General features: G+C 39.5%; 1 protein-coding gene across 6 annotated transcripts in view; it reads right to left on the bottom strand.

Annotated features, from left to right (window-relative positions):
* The window catches only part of LOC128016610 (teneurin-3), a 281,615-nt gene that overhangs the window by 94,328 nt on the left and 164,481 nt on the right, over positions 1–22,806 (bottom strand). For 4 of the 6 annotated variants that reach the window (XM_052601266.1, XM_052601257.1, XM_052601273.1 and 1 more), the window contains 2 exons: positions 19,422–19,628; positions 4,961–5,189 (listed from right to left, as the gene is read on the bottom strand). In XM_052601266.1, coding sequence (XP_052457226.1) covers positions 4,961–5,189; positions 19,422–19,628 — 436 coding nt within the window. The remainder of the gene's footprint in view (positions 1–4,960; positions 5,190–19,421; positions 19,629–22,806) is intronic. The other 2 variants (XM_052601279.1, XM_052601294.1) reach the window with 1 other exon arrangement.

Genomic DNA, 22,806 nt, shown 5'->3' with positions numbered 1-22,806 from the left:
ACAAAGATTTTTAACACAAACTGTTGCAGTCTGTCAGCCTTATAATGGAGGTGAATGGGAATCACAGCTAAAAAAAATAAAATTATATATATATATATTCACAAACAAAACTAAATTAAACCCTGCAGCTTGTGACAATACACTGAAGTGTAAATACACAAAACGATCTGTCTGTGCAAGAAGCTGTACAGTATTTATATCTTTTTTTTAATTTTTTTACCTCTGATTCACGCAATGTCCGAACTGTTAGAACTCTCCTGAGCACATCCTCAGCAGCAAGCAGGCAGCAAGGAAGTCGACCGGAAGTTGAAGTCGGCTGCGTGCTGCCATCTTGTAGCAGAACTTCACTTGCGTAAGCATTCCCACTGACTCCCATTCATTTTGGCGTCACTTTGACAGCGAATAACTTTACATCTGAGGCGTTTAAAGACTCCGTTTGTCCATTATTTATTTCTAAAGATACACGACAATGTATAAAGGGCTCCATTACCTTCTATGTTACATTATGGCCCCGTAGAAACAGTTTTTGTAAAAAATAGGCTAACGATTGCGTCATAACCTCTCGACTCTCTGTCGCATTACCGTACAGACAGGAGGAGAAGCTTGCAGAGAATTAACTTAATATGGCGTACTGGCGTTACATTTGAAAATACTATACAAAATAATTAATCAGAATACTTACTCCTGCTCACTCACGCCAAAGAACTCCCCGCTCAAGCTCGCAGTCTCTGCAAGATTAACGATGACAGTTTGCACGCACAGCTACTAGAACATTTACAACTGTCAGACAGGTTGCTGACGTCGTCAAGCTTCGTTTGAGTCTGCGCGTCAGAAACGGAAGTGCTAAAAAACGTTAAAAATGGGCTTCAATTGTCTCAGTTGAGTTCCAATGGGGTCGCTGTGTCCATTTCTTTTACTGTCTATGGCAGCAAGCATGTGAGGTGTCTTCTTCTTCTTGCTTTATGGCGGATCACAGACTTAAAAGTGTATTAGCGCCATCTATCTCTCAAGTGGATCATTGACACTATATCTTCATTCTCAACTGGGAGTGTCAATGTTCCATATTGCTCAGTTTCTTGCACAGACAATCGCTTTAATTTGGTTTTGTGTATGTTTTTTAAATTATTATTATTTTATGTTTTAGCTGTGGTTCCCATTCACATCCATTATAAGACTAACAGACTGCAAGTGTTGTGTTAACAATCTTCGTTTGTGTTCTACTGAAGAAACAAAGTCACCTACATCTTGGATGTCCTCGGGGTAAGCAAATAAACATCCAATTTTCATTTTTGGGTGAACTATCCCTTTAAGCGCAATGTGCACTTCCTTCTCTCTTGTGATGGTGAAAGTTGTGAGGTCTATCTTTAGCTGTCTAACCTCTGAGGCGTGACATGGGAGCTGACCTATGAGTCAAAAGTGCTTTGAGATTCACATGAGGGACTCCTGTGTGGGGCTGCTGTGCACTTTGCTGGCTATCTCCACTCGGAGAACAGCTTGAAAATAAAGCTGTTTTGATATGTGCAAAAATAAAATAATGTCCAGAACAAAGTATGTTGCAAGATGCTTTATTTTGCCTTGAGCAAGGAGTGAGGTTTTGGAATGTCAAGAGCTTCAGTGTTCTCTCTCATTTCAAGATAAATACATTCCCTCTCCATCAAGATTAGAACATGTATGTTAACAGCTTAAGAAGCAAGAAATCACCACACATTAAACTGTTCACAGACTATCAACAGTAAGATGAAAGATGAATATTACGCTAAAACAATGAAACATTGAAACTTTAGTCGAGAAGCAGATTCACCAATTGCCTGGTTTGCATTTAAATATGAAATACACAAACTCTGAAAGTGGAAGACATCTTTGTGTGGAGATCTTGAGTTATTTTAATCAGTTAAGGACCGGCAGGTGTCTCAAGAGGCTTCTCATGTTTTTCTATTCCCCACTTTAATAGGATCATCAAATAATGATGAGAGTAAAGACAGTAGAGTGAGGTAATTGACTGTACGAAAGCAGGAGTCAGGAACGTTTAGATTCAATTGTCTGTTTAGCACAAATTGTTCATAAATTACAAGAACGTGGAAACTTATGCTCAGACGTGATCTGTGTTTCACCACAAGGTTTATGACAATATCAATAATGGCTTAAAGGTACAGTCAGTAATTGCTGAAACACTGCCACATGAGCCCCGGGAACCAATCGTTCAAGCTTGTAAACACAGAAAAGCAGTCTTCATTGAAGCATATTGGAAGTGCGTCATTGAAGCAATTACTATACCTAACAGCCTGTGTGTTGAACAAATTCTGAATTGTTCCTCTAATGAAATTTATGTAAAACATCCACTAAATTACGTCAAATGACAACTTATTCTAGTGCAAGTAAATTAGCAGGAAACGTTTAATGACTGGATTGTGCAATTTTCTCCAAAGGCTAATGCATCATTATTATGTATTTATTTATTTATCTTTTTTACTTCAACCAGCATATCCTGCCTCAAAATAATCAATGGACTTTTTCAGGAACACATGTTGTGAAGCGTTTGCATTTCCACTCTCTGCCAGTACGTTTTCGCCCATTTACTAGTACTGTAATGTTTTTCATTATTTTCATCTAAACTTCACTTGTTGTGCCTGTCGGGGAGATGGATGCTTTGTTTATTTTTACTCTAAAAGTCAGTCTGTATCATGTAAACAGTTGTTAAGTAAGCTCCATGTCTAACTTGGAAGACGGCACCTTTTGAACCAGTGCTGCCGCGCAGACATGCCACAATGTGTGCTTTCGAGCGTAACTGAACGAGTGTGTTTTCAGAGTGTTTATCTGGAAAGATGCAGCACTATAGTAGGATTTACAAGCATCTGTGAGTGTTAGAGAACCTACTGACTGTGTGTGGTCCAGTGTGGTCTTCCTCAGTTAGATCTCAGGATATAAACAGAAATTTTAGCTCTGTTGCTAGCATCTACAAAAATCTACATAATGCTTTGTCAATATGAGTGGACGATCGCCAAATTCATTTTGAGGATATGGTGTGACCACTGAGACAGAGAGAAGGACAAAAACAAATAACTGTGTGTAAGTTGGAAAAGAGACAGAAAGCAAAACAATGTGGGTGAACAACAATGGACTAAGGAGCAAAAATCTTGCTGTGGTTGACACGACAAAAAGTGAAAGAGTAAGACGGCCACATAGTAACAAAAAACCAAGAGTGGAGGAAAACAGAGAAACAAAGGGAAAGACCATAAAGGAAGTGTAGCTGCTGGATATTCCTGTTTTGGGACCACTGTGTCCATGTGAAGGACCATGAAGTGAACTCGAGGCCAGCGGAGCTGAAGCAGGTGTGTTATTGCTGGATCTCGTAACACTGTGTTTGCACTGGCACTGGCGCTCATAAAATATAAACTCAAAAGCAAGCCACTCATTGGTACTCGCATTCCTGTAGACCTTAGTCAGGGTACGTGTCATATTTAATTTAATGCAACTGAATGCAAGGCTGTGAGGGAGATGTTCAGTCTGTTAAATGTCAAATTTTTGCAAACTATTTTTGTCCACTGTACGGTTTTCACAATACCAACATTCTGGTATTACACCGATAGAAATGACATTTCAAAATTCTTAATATCAATTTGAATATCACAGCAAAACCTATTAACATTATGAATTAAATAAATGTTTTAAATTCAAATATCAAATATAAACATTTCTCAATAAATTTGAGAATAAACTCAATACATAAAAGCAATTAAGTAAACACATATTATAATAATCCTAAATTAACAAATATAATACAATAAATAATTAGTACTTGTTAGAAGATTAAAATTAACATTGTTGCAAGATTAATATATATATATAGCATTTAAATATGATTTTCAGTAACTGGATGCCTATAAGGGCACATGAAGGTCTAATGTAAAGATCCAAATTTTTGCTTGATTGTTTTATTTTAGGACAAATTGACTGTATTTACATCAATACCATTTCAAAATGCACATTTTCATTGAGAAGTGAATTTTACCATTAATACATGAAGCCACATTAGGCGCTGTCTGTACCGCAGTAATCCTGTAGAAAGGGACTGTTTTACTGCACATTTACATTTGTTTCAGTATGAACTCTGAACCATTTACATCCCTAGTGCATTTTCAGAAAGACAATTTTCAATGTTTTGTTGGCTTGATACCATAAGCCACTGAAGGGTTTGTACATATATCCCTCAAAGCCTCAATCTCATTTACATCAAATTTAATATTCTGTCTATCCAGACTAAGGTCTATGACTTTCAGAGATCAAGCTGAACGACCCTCGCTTCTCTCTCTGCACTCATCCCTACTCTGTCTGTCTCAGTGCTTATATCACGCAGGATGAATGAAAGGAGTGATAGGTGGAAACATTGCTTAATGGGGGAGGTTTAGTCATCATATATACAGTGTCACTAGAAAGAGAAGATCAAAAACAGAGAGAGGCTATTATGGCGCTAACGTGCAATCCCCCGAAACAAAGCGTTCCCTTCTGCTAGCTTTTAAAGACCCTTCAGTGTATCCTCCGAGCTTACAGCCTCACTGATTTATGGGGGAAAAACAACCAAGCCGTATCCTCCCCTAAGCTTGGCGAGGCCTCAGTCACTCACATTCTGGGATGTTAGCAGAGTCAGCAGAAGCATTTTTGATGCTGCCATATTATAAACCGCTTTATGAGACGGATGATAAACAGAAACTTAATTTTGAAAAAAAAAAAAAATCCTCTATATGTGATAAATGTAAATTATACTTTGAGGCTTGTTAGTATGTCTACTAGTTAACTGGAAAGTGGCTGCATTATAAATAAAAGCCCTGCAGTCACATTGCTTTGAGACAGATATAAAGGTCATATGTCCTGCTGTGTGAGTAATGTCAAATAAAGGACCTTTCTATAACACAGGTCACACTTTGGGATGTAACTGTGCTGGTGTGTGCATTGCATAACTGACCTACTCTCCAGCGGCACATTGCTGCCCAGGACCCAGCTGTCCTGCAGCGGCACTGACTCGGGTGTGGTTTGCAGCTCGGCGGGGAGGGCGGCCGGAGGGGCCGGGCTCACGTTCCTGCGGCTGCTCAGAGAGTTGTGGTTCAGCGCCGTCACCGACGGCTGCTGCTTGTGCGGGGGCGGCACCGGTGGCAGCGTGGACTGGCCCTGCTGGTGCTGATTGGATGGTTGCTCTGTGGGAAGAATCAAATGGAACTGGGTTAACCAATGGCAAACCGGTGCAGTAATGCTGTGCAGATGTAAGCAGTTGTCCTTGGTAATTAATCGTGGCAAATGTGTCTGGATGAATGTGCTTTTGCCAAATAACATCTGGGACATATTACAGTAGGGCGATGATGACTTTAACTGTTTAGTAGCGACCCCACCAGCTGTCGAACTGATGACTATGACACATATGCATGCACCCGTACACATATAAGCATATGATTGAGATGACTGAACGTCCACTTTCACGTGTGCCAGGGACCCCTGCCGCACCTATCTGTCAAAATTGCAGTAAATCCAGCCTTGGGTTTGTTTGGGAGAGCACCATGTTAACGAGAAGTATACCAGACCGCAGTGTTTGGGTAGTGGACCTTTATTGCATCACATAGATATTTCGATGAAATTTCAATGGTAAGAAAGTTAATTGTCTATTGTAAATAATAGGAAACACAGTTCACAAAGAATTCGTAACAAGCAGCTTTACCAATTTGAACATAAGTGAATCTGCGTGGGGAACTGATTTCTTTTGCGATGACTTGATTTTGCCAGTTCAAAATCCCTATAAAAACTTCTTCAACCTTAAATCCATTTGCAACTGATTATTTGTACTAATCTTACCATACAGGAAGTGGCCTAGACAAAGCTAGTGACACAATGTATATTCACTCCTTATTTCCCCTCTTTTCTGGCATCTTTCTGTCATTGTCTTGTTTCCTCCTTTCTTCTAAAGGCTTCATGCAATTAATGCATGAGACTTGCTGGGTCTCATTGCCAGAGGCACATAATCAGAGCCTTAAAAATACCTTTGCAAGCTCCTTAACACAAAAACTGGTCATAGCGCAGCGTGTAAAAAAAAGGGGAGGTTTTAAGGACTGATTAAGCCATGTACTTCGCATTAACCTACAACTAGCTACGTCGATTTCAAGTCAGGGATCTTAAATGGCATTTGTCACACTGCAAGGGATCACATCTTTCTTTAAACTCTGGTGAGTCAAATCTAGAATGAGAAATTGAAATAGAGTGCAAGAGATTACATGCTGTAACTTGAGGCCAAAAAAAATCATTTTTCCTTGAACACAGATAAGATGAAACACAATGATATGTATGTGAAGCAGCCTTTCTAAAAAGACAAAACCATTGCTCAACTTACAGCTCTCTGCTGTTACTCGTATGCTGTCTCTGATGGCAGTTTGATACAGCAGGGTTGCTATAAGAGCTAAGCAGAATGACAAACAGCGAGCAAGTGAGTGTGCACCGCGGTTGAGAAGCTTCTGGCAGATTTGGACTGCAGCAGAAGAGTTCTCCTCTGGTGAGACAGGGCTATTTTGTGCCGTCTTTGACCTTTTCTAGAGCCGCTTGTATGTGTCTGTTTCATTCACTCTCATCTCCTGTTCCTCTCTTTGAAACATCTACAGTCTTGAAGACACTCATGCTTTCAGATTACAATACAGTAGGTTATAAGAAGGGCTCCTGACAAGTGCTCTAGATTTATTGTCTGCTTGCACTATCACTTTTTTTCTAAGACTGAAAACCCAGCTGTTGCTATTTTGTTGTGTTAACCTCTGTGTAGTCTATAATGTTACCCAAAACTGTGTGTAAGCATGTGTGTGTGATAAAAAAGTAATATATATATATTACTTTTATATATATATATATATATATATATATATATATATATAATATATATATATATATATATATATATATATATATATATATATATATATATATATATATATATATATATATATCACGTCTTTGTGAGAGTTGAACTCATAACCCAAAGGTTGTGGGTTCGAGTCTCGTGCCGGCATGGATTGTAGGTGGGGAAAGTGAATGTACAACTGCTGCCGGGCACCACAGCATATATGGCTGCCCACTGCTGTGTGTTCACGGTGTGTGTGTGTTTGTTCACTGATGTGTGTGTGAATTTAGGATGGGTTAAATGCAGAGCACTAATTTAGAGTATGGGTAATCATACTTGGCAACGTCACTTTAACGTCTTCTGACATTAGTACTTAAAATGGCATTTTCCAAATAATATTTTCATAACTTATTTTGAATTTATTACCTTTATTTAGCATTTAATTTACTGTTTCATTTTGTTTAAAATATTTGTAATATTTTTTCTAACATAGTAACGTAAAATATACTGCAAGTTTGAAACCCCCTTGCTGTAGATTGTTCAAGGCTGCCAAGCAGCATTGGAACTTGCCACATTATTATAAAATTAAAAAGATGTGTGGTCACAGGTGTGCAAGTATGCATACATTTTACAATAGTTTCAGACATACCTAGTCAGATTCAGAGGTTGAAATTCCTGCAAAAATAAGACTATTGTGATGCATACTGTTAGCGTGATGTATACGATTTTTGTCAAACAGTCCACCCCTAAGGATGATGGGATTCTAGCCCAGCAGTTCAGGTGTGTGGCTGATCATAAATCATAGAGCTCAACAGAGGATGTTCTGACCACCCCCGCAGTATACTGGGAGACAGTGTGCTCTCTTCAAGTAAAAATGTGATGTGCTGAGAGAATGCAGGAGAGTAAGAAAGTTTTACTGAGAGGCTGAAAGAAGAAGACAGGTGTGGTGTGGATTGCTTAAGGCAACACACAGGTACATGAGTGCAAATCTGTTGGGAATCACAACACATCTAGCTCCTAGCTTTTTTCTGAGGTCTGTACACCTGTTCTGTTTCTCCCCTAAAAGTCATCCACACAACCCTCCCTCCTCTAAAAAAAGGATTGATCTATTCTTTGACCAAAACAAAACAAGCACCTGAAACCCAGAGGCGGTGAAAGTGCACAGACAGCTTTCAGATTGGATTCTCATAACGTCCTCGGGAGAGTGCTTGCGTACATTTCCATAGTCTAGGTGTACACGTTCCATTGGGTCCTATCTACTTTGCAGCTGCCGGCTTCAAAGAGCACAACAACAAAATCAAAAACAATGGAGGAAGAGGAAAGAGTGACTGCTGAGCCTGTTAAAATTCAATTTCCAGCCTCCTTTGCAATCGATGGCGCATGGTACCATTCACTCCCATGGTAATCAGACTGTCAGACATACAATTGTTGTGGGAAAGGCACTCTTCTGGACTCAATTCGCTTTTGGCCCCAAAAGTAAACACAACTCTATATGCTTCATGTGTCATTAGGCCTGGGGAAGATTCACTTTCAAATAGGTTTGGCAGAAGTTTAGCCCAAATAACTGCACACTGCAGCTCACATGAGAGGTCTGATCAAAGCTTCTCAATGCCATCTAAAAGGAGAATTACTATAAGATTTCCCCCAAATTCCTAATGTTTTAAGCAAATCTGTGAGTACCGTGCAACTTTCTGAGAATATATGTGACATCCTGTTTTTATTGCATTAATAATAATGAAAATATTATCAGGCAACACAAAATTTAGTGTATGCTTATAGCAAGAAAATAAACCGACAGTGATCCCACTGTCGGTTTATTTTCTTGCTATAAGCATACACTAAACAAAAAAAATCTTGTTTTAGTAATATTTAATAATTTACTGGAAAGCAGGACTGATTAAGAAAATTGGTTTTTGCAGTGCAGAACAAGAACTATAATTTATTAATTAAAATAAAAGTTTTCACAGCTTAATTTTAGTCCCAGAAATTAGAGTTAAGACCTGAAGCCATTGGGTAGCCTGGCTAGCAGGAGTGGAATGAAATAAAGAGAGAGTAAATGAAGTGTGGGAGCAGACGATCAAGTGTGCTGATCTGATACACTCAGCATTTTCAGCAATTGCTCACCTTATCTCCATTTAATATCAGGGGATAAAGGTAAATAATGTATTTAGTTTTACAATAGACTCGCACACACACACACACACACACACACACACACACCCTAACCCTAACACCAAAAAATGTGAGATGACAACTTTATGGCTGTTCTCTGAGACAGCTCTCAATACGTCTCAATTTCGCTGCCATATGCTTGCAGCACAGGTGCCGTTCCCGAGCGTGGATGGACATTTGTCACGCAGTAGACCCTGTTTGCCCCATCGTGTCTGTCGCTCTCCAGGGACTCTGCATACAGACCCATTACATGCTCAGCAACACTGACTTAAGCCCGCTCTCTGACCTCAAGGCCTGACCCCTCTCAAAAACCCATCTACGCTCAGACGACAGCCTCTGTTGATGGCAAAGTGTAATCCAGCCTGTGGCTGGGAGAACGTAGTCATTGGAGAGAAGGCCTGGTTATGTCAGTCCCAGACGATGGGATGGGACAGATGCAGGTTTTATGGCACAGAAATGCGATCACTGATGGACGACCCTGACTGCTGTAACTCAATGGTTCGTGGCCTGTCATTCTCATGTGCAGCGTATATTTTAAGAGCCATTTTGATTAGGATTTCACAGGCAGACTTGAAATTCCAGCCAGTGCAATTTATCTCTTAATGGGGCTGAGTGATAGCTATTCAAAAACTAAAAAAAATAATGAAAGTGCAGCTTATCTGTACCAGCACATCTCAGGCCCGAGCTTGTATTTCAGAGCTGGTTCGTCAGCAGACATCTGACCTGTAGTGGATGCATGTGTGCAGGAGACAGTGTGTGCAAGGAAATGGAAACACTAATGCCCTGACACCCAGAGTGTCAGTGCTTATATCCGCGCTGTCAAACTCTAGATTACCTCACATGTCCTTCACCCACACCTGTCAGAAAGCTGGGAGCACTCGGAGAGGCCTGTCATATCGAACATCCACCCCCCTTCTTGTCTTTTCTCAATGCTCATTTTGTAAACCTTTCCTCCTGAAAGAGGTTTTACAAAAGGAAGGCCTGAGTCGCTCAATGGGGAACGTCCATCAACGTCCATCAATGTCTCTTTGCTGCATCAGCGCACAATGGCGGAGCCAGGCGAAGGGGGTGTGATGTGGTTAGACAAGAGTTGCGTGTTGTGGGAAGGAAGAGAAGTTAATGGATAAATGGGGTCTAATAGAGCTGTGAGAGGCAGAAAGCCAAAGGATGATTGAGTTTTTGAGACAGACTGACAGTGGTGCTTCCACGGTGGGACATTCATAAGGCTAATGAGACCGTTTATTTAAGTCACATAACTTGTGTGGCTGAAATGGGTGTGGGGAAGACAGAGTTTTGGTTCGTTCATTGGAACGATGCAGGATGGGAAACAGAGGAAAGGACAAGTTGGTGTGCCCCGGGGTCTGTGACTAAAGAGAGTGGTCTCCGTCTCTGATTTCTAGAGCACATCTGGGCCTAGGCTAAACTCAATGATGGATATGGCCACCAGCTCCACTGCCCTAGATTACAAAACACATGCTTGACCAACATGAAAATTTATCAGTTATAATTTACTCATGTCTTTCTAAAACCCATTCATTTTTCTTTATTTCATGGAACGCAAATGACATTTTCCTTTTTTTAAATAAAGTGCGGTTCACTTTTTCCCATGCATTCACAATGAAAACACCTTAAGAATATCATATAAAAGATGAGTAGTTGAGTCATCCATATGACTCATCTACTTTATTACAACTTTTAATGTCATACAATAGCTTTGTGTGATAAAAAGACCAAAATACATTGTTAAAAGTCATTATTCACTGATAATCTTCATCGTCAGTGGACTGTGACAATCTTGAGGCAGATGGAGTTTGATCAGTGTCAATATATTATTCAGACCAGTTTTGTGAAGTAGAATATTTCGATCACAATCAGAACATCATTATTTCTCCCATGACTTAAATTTAGGTCTGTTTTCTCATCAAATAATAGTTTTAGAAGACTTGTAATAGAGTAAATACTGTAAGTCAAATTTAATATGGGTTTGTAAAAAAATAAGCGATTGAATTATAACAGACTTTTTAGTGAACAACAGTATTCCTTTAACAAACATATGTCACGAGAGAGTAATTTTGACGGTTTGGAGCTCCTGGACGTGCATTTTCAAGGACTGGTTGAACAAATGAAGACTGAGATGTCATGTCAGATGTGTTTTGAGTTGTTCTCGCTCATTCCCTCCGGAGGATGTCTGAGAACATTGCTTTTTTAAAATGAAATAATGAGAAGTTCAGTGGTACTTTATTGCGGCATGCCTGGCATTATGATAAGTGGGATTACTTGCTTTCCAAACCGAAAGGCCTGTAAAATGTCAGCTCTGTCGTCAATATGTGTCAAGATGCTAAATTGACATTTCAAAAGCGCACCAGTCATTGAAAGCTAAAGCTGTCACTTGGGGGGCTTGACAGGAATGGAAGGAAAGGTTATTTGTCAACAATGCAGCGGCCTGTCATGTTTCACCTTGCAGAACTTCTCTCTATTTCATTGTCGAGGGGGTATTAATGCAGACCACAGTGGGGAGTGGGCGCCCATGCAAAAAGCTGAGTGACTTATCAAACTCTCAACTTCCTTACAGATAAACACATTACACAAAGATGATTCGCATCACTGGAACACAATGCAGCCAGACACACAGTGTCAAGGCTTCTCTCAGATGCGCAGATCACAAATGCCACAACTAATGATGTCACAACAGGACAGGCGACAGAAAGGAACTGTTGGACAAGGTAGACTTTTGTTTAGAAATAATGGCTAACAGAAGCAGGGGCACCGCTATGGTTTCTGGGCTCCCTGAACAGCATATTGACTTGGGGCCCACCTCAGTAGAAATCACGTTTTGAGGGTGGAGGGGGAGCGGTTGGGATGCCAACCTCGGTAGACAATGCGTTCAGGCTTTTAAATAATATAATAAATACAAAGAAAACAGATAGAATAGAAAAAGAATAGAGTAAGCTAGTGTTAGAGGTCTTTGTGCTTCTTTGGGATGGCACAATCAAGCGACATTCACTTGCAGAACGCAAGCTTCTAGAGGGCACATAAGTCTGAAGTAATAAATTTAGGTAAAAGGGTGCACAGCCAGTGGTAGTTTTGTAAGCAAACATCAATGCCTTGAATTTTATGCGAGCAGCTATTGGTAGCCAGTGCAAATTGATAAACAAAGGTGAGATGTGTATTCTTTTCGGCTCATTAAAAATTAATCTTGCTGCTGCGTTCTGGATTAATTGTAAGGGTTTGATAGAACTGGCTGGAAGACCTGCCAAGAGAGCATTGTAATAGTCCAGCCTGGACAGAACAAGAGCTTGAACAAGGAGTTGTGCAGCATGTCTAGATTGATCTTCTCGATATTGAATAAAGCAAATCTACAGGATCGGACAGTTTTAGCAATGTGGTCTGAGAAAGTCAGCTGATCATCAATCATAACTCCAAGGCTTCTAGCTGTTTTTGAAGGAGTTATGGTTGATGTTCCTAAATTGATGGTGAAAATTTTGATTTAATGATGGGTTTGCTGGAACCACAAGCAGTTCTGTCTTGGCAAGTTTGAGTTGAAGGTGATGGTCCATCATCCAGCAAGAAATGTCTGTTAGACAAGCTGAGATATGAGTAGCTACCGTCGGATCATCAGGATGGAATGAGAGGTAGAGCTGAGTGTCATCAGCAAAGCAGTGGTATGAAAAGCCATGTTTCTGAATGACAGAACCTAATGATGCCATGTAGACAGAGAAGAGAAGTGGTCCAAGAACTGAGCCCTGAGGCTCCCAGTAGTTAGATGTTGTGACTTGGACACCTCACCTCTCCAAGATACTTTGAAGGACCTATCTGATGCAAGACTCAAACCATTGAAGTGTGGTTCCTGAGATTTTGTTGAGAGGTTGTTCTGTGTGAGAAATGCAGAGACTTGGTTGAACACAGCTCGTTCAAGCGTTTTAGCAATGAAAGGAAGTGTTAATGATGTGAGTGAGTGCAGGTACGACTGCAGAAGAAATGGCCTAAAGGAGATGATATGGAATGGGATCAAGCGGGCAAGTAGTAGGATGTTTAGAAAGGATGAGTTTGGAGACTTCTGCCTCAGAGAGTGAAGATTAAAAATGTAAATGAGTGTATGTTTGTTGGTGATATGAGCTTGACTGATTGTGGTGTGGAAAAGTGTGCATTATTTGAATAAAACAATAATTAAATTATGCTACTATAACTGGTGAAAATGTTTTGGCATATCATCTCAAATTTACCCACCATCATGCTGTTCAAAAACGATTACATTTTTTTTTTGTTCCAGTAGAACACAAGGAGTTATTGTTCAAAAGTTTTTCTTTTCTGAACAACAGCACTGCTTGTTTTTCATTGACTGTCCCGTTCAATATAATAATTCAGTTTGGCTGGGTTTGTTTGTTTATTTATTTTAAAATAGCAATGCCCCTATAATAGACTAACTTCACAAGTTGCATAAAATAAAATAAAATAATGTGCAACAAGCAAAAAGCAACAAACCTGCTCAGGAAAGGTACATTCTATTCTGGGTTGAACAGAATAAAGCTCTTTGAAGAGTATGATTGCTTGTGGTGAGAACGATTGTAAAGGACAATAAACAAGGAGCTTGTTTCACATGAAAATCTTTCCTGCAACTTGAAAAAAATAAAAAATAAATAGCATTGCCTGATTAGCTAAAAGCCAGAGATAAACTACAACAGATGCTTTAAACTAGACCATCATTTTATAATGGTAGGCTAAAATCTTTGTTTCCCTGTAAAGGAGAGATCAAGTCTGTCACTGTATGCAGGCCTTGTCTTTCTGTGTGGGAAATGGACAGGACACCACATCCTCTGATCAACGACCCAGACAGAATTGAAAATGCCTCTTTTGTGAAGCGTCTATGGCTGACAGGTGTGCGCGTAAGTGTGCGGGCGGGTGACCGAGGGGGAAAAAAGGGGCCCAATATGGGTGCATCGAAGAGACATCAATTCTTCAAAAAAGGAGGTGGGGAAAAAAGAAAAAGGTGGGTGATTCAAGGTCTATCCTGCTGTCTTTTCCTGTTTTGCCACTGCTAGTTTGGGCTTTTGTCCTCTAACAGCCAATTTAGCATCAACCCCCGACAGAGAACAGCCATTACCAAAGAGTAATGAACAGAGGCAGAAGGGACAGCTCACCACTCGACTCTCTCTGCAAAATTTCGACCAGTCTGTGGCACTGTGGGAGATATGTGGGCTCCCACCCTCAAAGATCTGCAGACAGTGGTTTTGAACGCTTATTAATGGCGGTATGTCTGAGGTAAAGTAGAGGCCCCTCATTTTGGGTGCCGCAGCTGAAATTTTAGGTCAGGTAAATGAAAAGGAGGATGCTGAGTTCCCTGCTCCTGCTCCTGCTTGTCAAACATTCGGACAGTGTGCTATTTATAAAAGATAAATATCAGCAGGTTGTGACATTTATCTGCCTGGCTGTCTATGATTTTCTGAGGGACAAAGTGGTTTTTAAATATTGACAAACTCGAGGGCAAATCATTACTGGAGATCAATTGAACCTCTAGCCTGCGTGACACACTATGATAAAAAAAAAAAAAAAAAACAGTATTTCCTGAAATCTAACAGAAAGCGAGGGAGAGGGAAACAAAGAAAAGTAATTACACCATTCAGAAGGTTGTAAATTTCTCAAACTGTCAAAGTGCGTGTTGGCAGTGAAAGGCAATTTAAGATGTACCAACGAAGTGGAGGGAGTCTGACATTAATCCTCAGCCTTAGAGCTGAATTGCAGGTTCATAATTTGGCGTAATTCAGAGTAATTGCTGTGGGGTTTGGAGGGATATTATTTCTTTTTTCCACTTTGATGAGTCCCCTGATATTACCACTTGGAGGTGAATTCAAGTGCAAGGTTGTATTTCTGAGGCAATAACGCATGAGTTGCAATGCGATATGAGATTGTATGCAACATCAAATTGAATGCAGAGCTGTGATAAACAGCTCCCTATCTGAGATGAGAAAACCAGAGGAAGTGTTAACCTTTCAACAACCTCTGTTGTCTTCCAACAGGCCTATTGTCTTCCATCTGCTGAAGCTGGGTTGGAAAATGTTTGTGGAACATTTTCCTTTCCTGTAGTATCCGTCTTTTCTGCACTAATTCAACAGGTTTAGTTTGGCTCACAGTGACCAGCAGGAAGCTCATGAATACCCAAGGTGAGATCGCTCAAGGTTAGGGGTTCGCTCAGGCAGGGTGATCATTCACAAGCTGATGGGTAAGCTAATCGCTAGCTGTGCCAGGTGCTGGACAACCCATTACCTTGTCTGACATCGACAGCTCTCAGGAAGAATGAGCATTATTTAAAAAGCTGATGACGAAACGTTTTGGGTGGTAATGTATTTTTAATGAGCAGGTGAGAGCGAATGTTTTCTGCAGCAGACGGGCGCTGAGCAACACAACCACAAGACTGACGTGCACACACACACACACACCTTTTAATGAGGGGAGCAGGGTTGAGTGTTACACTGAACTGTAACTGACATACAGTTGCGCTTCCAATTACATCCAAGCCGTGCAAGGGGAGTGGAAGCTCTTCCTAACAGCCCAATGAAGTAAATGTTACACAGAGAGAGGCAGACAGACAGGCAGAAAGACGTATTACTGGTGTCAAAAATGACTCCATGCAACCTTGGTGCAACCGCCCACAGACCTCCGGCAAGACAATACACAAGGTTCCTTTCAGAATGAAACACAATATTAATTTTTAACACTTAAATCCATTATAAATAGTCCAATGTGGAATCACAAAGAGTTGCATCACATTTGTGAGCGATGGAAGAAACTTTATGAATACACACAAGATGTGCTTTGCAGCAGCTTTTTTTTTCCTTTTAACTATATATATTTAAATGTTTAAGTATTTGTACACACTCGCACATATTTGTATATGATTCGCTAAATACATTATACACATAGAACCGCAGTAAACAAAACTACAAAATAGCATCGTATATAAAATTTTAAATTTAAATAAAATGTAACTACAGCAAAAAGGATATGTATATTGTATGTATAATATTTATGAATAACTTGTACACACACACACACACAACATTTATGTACAAGTTATGTAGAAGTTCATCATACTTTTTTTTAATACCAAAATAAAATGATCTAGCTGTGATCCTGAGGACGACTTTCTGTTTTTTTCTGTATTTTGGGAAACTAAACAGCATCCAAAATCTATTTTTAGAAAGGTGTTATTATAGCCCTAACCTAACCTCTTTTCAGAAAAAAAGCACTGTTTGGGTAAACAATGCTTCAGATCTGTGTCCAACCCTGATTCATCAACATGTACAGCCCCACTAGACCGTTAATGCCCCCCATTTGGAGCTGGATCATACGGAACACTCTCATGTTCAATCTCGAGCAGGCACTGATGTGGTCGGCTAATTTAAAATGTGGCCCATAAGCCAGACTTCTCTCCCTATTCACTGAGAAAACATGAAGGCAGTGAGGAGAATGGAAGTAAGAAGCCAGAAAGTGAGAAACAGTAGGAACTTAAGCAACCCGTGTGGCTGAGTGAGCAAGACGCAGGAATCGGAGGCCTCCATCGGCCCCGGTAAACGTTATTGGAGTTCCTGTGCTATAAAATTGCTGCTTTCATGCCCACTGCACCTGACAATAGCAATCGGTGCGTGAGAGAGAAGGAGCCCGACAGGCCTGGTGACCAGAGGCTCCGTTTCAGAGAGTCCGCACTACGGTGCGCTGGCAGCTTCAACAGACCCCTGGCTGGCTAACTGACAACAAGCGTCTATGTTGGATGAGTTACGCAGGCAGAGGGTAATTGCTCTCGACGGACATAGCTCTTGTTTGCTGTCTGTCTATGTGTCTTACTGATGCGTGTATTCTGCATTTCAAGCGCGTTTTGACCCGAAAACAACAGAACAGGGCATGCTTATTTTATAGGTCCTTTTCTCAACCTTGATTTTTATTCTCTCAAAAAAGCAAAAGCAGGAGGTTCGCTGGAAAGTGTAAATGCAATGAATACATTTTATACAAAAAACTATTTTTTAAAAGTTTGGGTTGGTAAGATTTTTAGAAGATTTGAGAAGTCTCCAATGCTTACCGAGGCTGCATTTATATTATTATTATTAATAATAATAAACTTTATTTTACATAGCGCCTTTAAAAGTAGCATCTCAAAGCGATTTACATACATATAAAAATATGAATTTTAAAGATAGATATCTATAAAAGATAAATAGATAGAAAGAACCTGGCCACTGAGGATTGTGCACTAGAGCCTTTTTTTTTTTTCAGGCTGTCCCTCTCTCTTTCAACCCTGCGTCTCCGCAACGATCAGCAGCAGCACCTCCACTCATTACAAATATTGATGATCGCTTCAAATGATGAGTTGTCAGTGCTTGGAGTGCTTTCTGATCCACACTTGACAGCCACATGCAAATCAGCCTAAAAGACTTACTGGCGGTAAATGTGGGGTTTCCTAGTCAAGCCTGCATCGCTGTGAATCCAGATGGTTATCGAGAAAGCCCTTTACTTCAGATAAAAGCTCATCCATTATGAGCAGCCTGACACTGATATGCTTCTTCTTTCTTTTTTTTTAATGGAGCTGCTTTTGATTTGGGCATGGATCACATTGTATGGATGAATAGAAGGTGAGTTTTCTTTAAAAGCAGCATACTGTAAACATCTGGATATGTGTGGTCCTGTTTGGGCTCTGTCAACCTTCCTGATGTCAGTGCATAGATACAGTACATGAACTCCTATACCCTATAAAGTGTTCTTAAAACAATATACTTTACTTATGCACTGTGGAATGTAGGAATTATACGGAGGAGAGCCCTAAATTTAATTTGCCGTGCTATTTCGCTGAATAAACAATGGCGCAGAAACTCCATTCATTCCTCTCATAAAGCAAATCTAATCATCCTCATTATGGATAAATACTAGCCCAAATGAAATGTTTCTGTTTAAGGCAGGCTTTTAGAGGTAAAAATACATCAACCAGCATCAACAACACATAGTGAGGCAAGTGGATCTTGACAGGTCTGCTGGTGATATAGGATTCCTGTTTGGGGTTTGATGTCACTGCTGCAGCACTATTATTGGTGTAAACCAATCTGGAAGAGTGTTTTTGGGTGGAAAATGTTTGGATCAGATCAGAGCAGATTGAATTTTCATTGTGAGGAGAGCTCATTGGTTACTGCCAAGGCTTCATCTGACTGCCTTTGATAGTTTCAATCTTGCTAGATGCTATCAGAGGGTAAGCAGGGAGTTGGGTTAGTGTTAACACTCGCCCGCTGAGAGACACGGCAGAGACTCCCTCTGATTCTCCAATGACTATGTAAATGAGGTGTACACATGAAAAAACAGCTAGTGGGACGCTGGCTTAAGATGATGCTGATGACAGCTGGAGCTCCTGTAAGGCTCTCAAACAAAGACACAGAGGTCATGGTGCATGAGGACAAGAACACACCAGCAGTGTGTTTGTTTGTGTTAGCGTCTGAAAAGACACAAGATGAAAGCAATAACAGGAGGAGGCTCAGAGCATAGCTGCTGGAGAGATGGGAAGAGAACATATACTGTAAAACAAAATGCACTCTAAGAAAAAGCACATACATACTATTTTTGGCTTATTTTTTAAAGGGATAGTTTATCCACAAATGCCGCACTTTTCCTTACTAATAAAGTGAATGGTGTCAAGATTACAGCAAGGTTTTAAGTGAATAGCTTCTCTACCTATAGTATGACTTTAGAAGACTATAATGACTACAAATGCAAAGACTACAATGCAAATAATATGGCCTACTTTTATGGCACACTTTGATGAATACATTTGATGCTCCATATTCTCCTATATCATACTGTACATGGTTCAAAAAAAAAAAAAAAAAAAAAAAAAAAAAAAATATATATATATATATATATATATATATATATATATAATTTATTAGATTATATTAATTTTATTAGAAAAGGAGAAATGTTGTCTTACTAGTTAAAATAATTTGTTTTAAAATCTAAATATTTGATTTCCAATTTATGTTTATTTCAGGTAACAATTTTATATTTTATTTTATGGTCTTAGTTTTATTAATCTATAATAAGAGTGCAGTGAGAACACAATGACAGAATTTTAATTTGTGAGTGAACTAGTCCTTTAACTTAATTCAAAGTTCAGTCAAATCTAAATAACTGTTCTCAGTATCCCGCCCCCCACCACACACACACCCCAATCCACACAGAAGTTGAACACCACTGACTGGATGTGACATTCTCTAATAAAACTTCCATCAAAGCCTGAATATAGTTCACTCCAGTGTTTTTTCTACTTTGAACACAGCCTTTGCATTTCTTACTTCACAGACCTAGGAGGACAGAGTGTGAGAGCGAGAGAAGGTGGGGGTGGTCACCTTACCATCACAGCTGCGGCTGAGGGCAGGCTGTGTTACGGGTCTATAGAGAACGGACGTGTACTCTTCTTCCGAATCAGAGTCCTGCAACGCCTGTGTGGTGGCATTACTTAAGACGGAACTCTGGTTGTCATGGAGATTGGGTGAGGGTGGATGAGAATGGGAATGCTCAGTGACTGATGGACTGGAGAGAGAGGATGGCATGGGAGAACCTAAAGAAAAAAAAAACACTTTAAACGAAAGGAAAATAAAAAAATAACAACAGCAAATGAAAAGAACAAACATAGAGCAGCTCCTTTAAAAAAGTTGTATTACTGTAAATAAGCAAAAAGAAAATATTTTCTTGCAAATCAAAAACAAAATGCACGTTCATAAAGCTGTTTAAAATGCATGCATAAACACAAGCAGCGTGAACAAAACACCAATTGCTACCAAACATAAAACAGCAAAGAATGACGGTTTGCAGCTTAAGCATTCTGTTTGTGATGTTTCTGCTTCACTAGCTGTGGTCACATGGAAGTTGGAAACGTTCTCCACAGAGGCCACAATTGTCTTTAAGGCCACAGAACACACTCACACACACGCACACACACACACACACACTAACAGACAAACACACTTGCTTTCCTTGGCTGCCGATTCACTTTATCGTCATCTTAAATCCATTTACCATCAAATCAGCCATTAACAAATGGACGCTGGTATGGACATACACACATGCATGCACACACACACATAACAATACTAAGGTAAGAACATGAGACTTCAAAAGGACTTGAAACTCTTATTATTCATCAATAGACAAAGAGATATTCACGCCTAATGTATAATGACAGAAAGCCCATATTCCATGCTATTTATCTGAAAATGTTTTCATCTTGTTGACATTTTCAGAGTATTCTTGTTATATGAAAAGGCTTTGCTCTTTTCCTCGCGCACATCTTTCTAATATAATCACTTTCCCAAACTGACCTGGGCTCAATGCCTCCGCTTAGCATATAATAACAGCTTATCAGACATGGTCAAGGACCCCTGATCTGAGAGCAGTCAAAGGCAAAATGTGAGGGCAGTGAGTGAATAGTAATTAAGTTGACTGGTTCTCAGTTCCCTGTCAGGGGTCTGGACACACTCATGAGACAGTGAGCAAAGTCACCTCTGCTTCTTGGCGTGTGGCTTTGGAGTCCTGGGCACACAGCCTTCTAATTACCTTCTACTCTTCACTGCATTGCGAAAGAGAAATAGAGAAAGGTAAAGGAGAAGCAGACGAAAAACCAGTGTGTGTGTGTCTGTATGATAGTGAGAGAAAAAGAAACAGAGAGGTTGAAAAAGCAGGGAAGAATTATTATTTTTTTAATTATTGCAAGTGTTATTTATATATTTATGATTTGAAACACAATTACAGGCAGATCCTCTGGGAGCAGGGCTCACACCAGCCAGCCTGCCCATCCCAACCAACAAATTAATAGCCATTAACATTATGTGCTGCCACCGATACACCACTGTGTGTGTGTGTGTGTGTGTGAGCTGAATCTATTGAGCTCAGACCAACTGACTAAAGCAATAAAGTGTTCACTCTTGGCTGAACACTGATATAAAGATACACATTAAATGGCCTCTGATTCACCACTGCATTCATTACACAACGGACATGGCTGTGATTGGTCACAACGCTCAACTGCTGAAAAACAACTTGCCCGATCGATTAATCACAGCAGCTGTAACTGCGATGTTGATAACTAATTATTTAATTCATTGATCTACCTTAATATGTTGTTGTTGTTTTTTTTAGTGTTTGTTTAGAACTGAATTAAGGGACAATTCAAATTTACATTAGTCAATCATATAAAAATTAAAAGCACTTTTGATTTCATGGAAGAACTGAGTTATGTATCATACAAGACAGCTAAATAAACATGGAAACAAATAAAATGTATTTATATTTACATTTCTTTATTATTTGTGTAATTAATTCATAATGAGGGTTTAAAAATAAGTTATCAGCAAACTATCAGTATCGTGAGATGGCATGTTATAGTATGTATTAGTAATCATTTGGTAATTTTGCATTACATATTTTTATAAACAATTTTAACCACATAAATAATTTATTATAACTGCTTATGTATTCATGGTTATATTATTATAAAGTACATTATACATTATATAATATACCTTCATTTAGGTGTTAATTGTTTGTTTTAATACATTTTCACATGCTACTTTTATACCTTTAAAATGTATGCACTAGTGGCTGAAATTATTCATGTGAACATTCAAATGATTATTATTATTAACACAAGTACTGTACTGTATTTTTTTTTTTTTTATGAGCAAGAACTGTCTGTGATTTGGCAGTAGGTATAGTACTACAGCATGAGTCTGAGTGAAATATTACTTTCATACATCCTTTCAATAAAAGTAGCGTACATTTTAGACAGAATGTTATTCACTCTGGCTGAATCACAGCTGTTGTGATATTCAGTACAACAGCATTCTAGCGCACTAAAATGATTTCAAGTAAAGCGCTACTGAAAATACTAAAACGTTTCAGAAGGTTTGAAGCACACAAGCCTTTAATGGTGAGGAATTCAGCTGTTGAATGGACTGAGGGAAGTGAGTTTGCAGAGGGCAATGTATAATCCTGGTTTTGCAGCTTTTTAAAAAATTAATTTCCTCTATCTATTCATCTCTCATCCCGTTTTCATTTGTTCTGTCTCTCTGTGATAACCAAAGTTCTTTCTGTGGTTTTATGCCAACCTGCTCCATCAGCACTCCCTACTGCCTCTCTCTCTCTCTCTCTCACACACACACACACACACACACACGTGAAGAGATCAATCACAGATTGACCCTCTCTCTCATGAGTAATGATTTGTCTATGCAGATGAAGAAGTTGAACACAACACATAATCCAGTGCAGCTGTCAATTAAAGCCGAGAGCAGAGAGAAGAGATGCAGAAATAGCAGGACGGGAAGTGTTATTTTCTCCATGCTTCCAGTGCTCAAACAAACCCACACAGTGAAGAATTTATTTCAGTGGAAAGAAAGAGAGTTGGATAAGCATTCTCATGCAAGCGCATCAATTTAGCCATAATAAACAACAATAACAGATAATACTACTGAAGCGATCAGCAGTCCAACAAAGAATTCACACACACACAGAGCTCCACAAAACAGCTGCAGGGAATTCTCAAAAAATTCTACAAATGACCTTCTTACACACAACCACGTGAAGTGAAATAAATGATTAGCATTAATTATATGAATTAAAAAGTTGTCCGGTGAGTGTTCATTAGTCTAATTGCAGGCTGTTTGTAGTTGCTAAGCAACATCACCTTGTGCAGTAACACAGGAAGTGCACAGGTGTGAGTTTATCAGCATTTCACAATC

The sequence above is a fragment of the Carassius gibelio genome, chromosome A1, assembly GCF_023724105.1.
Source record: "Carassius gibelio isolate Cgi1373 ecotype wild population from Czech Republic chromosome A1, carGib1.2-hapl.c, whole genome shotgun sequence".
Classification (NCBI taxonomy): Eukaryota; Metazoa; Chordata; class Actinopteri; order Cypriniformes; family Cyprinidae; genus Carassius; species Carassius gibelio.
The sequence above is the reverse complement of the archived record's forward strand: the minus strand, read 5'-3'. Positions and strand labels throughout refer to the sequence as shown.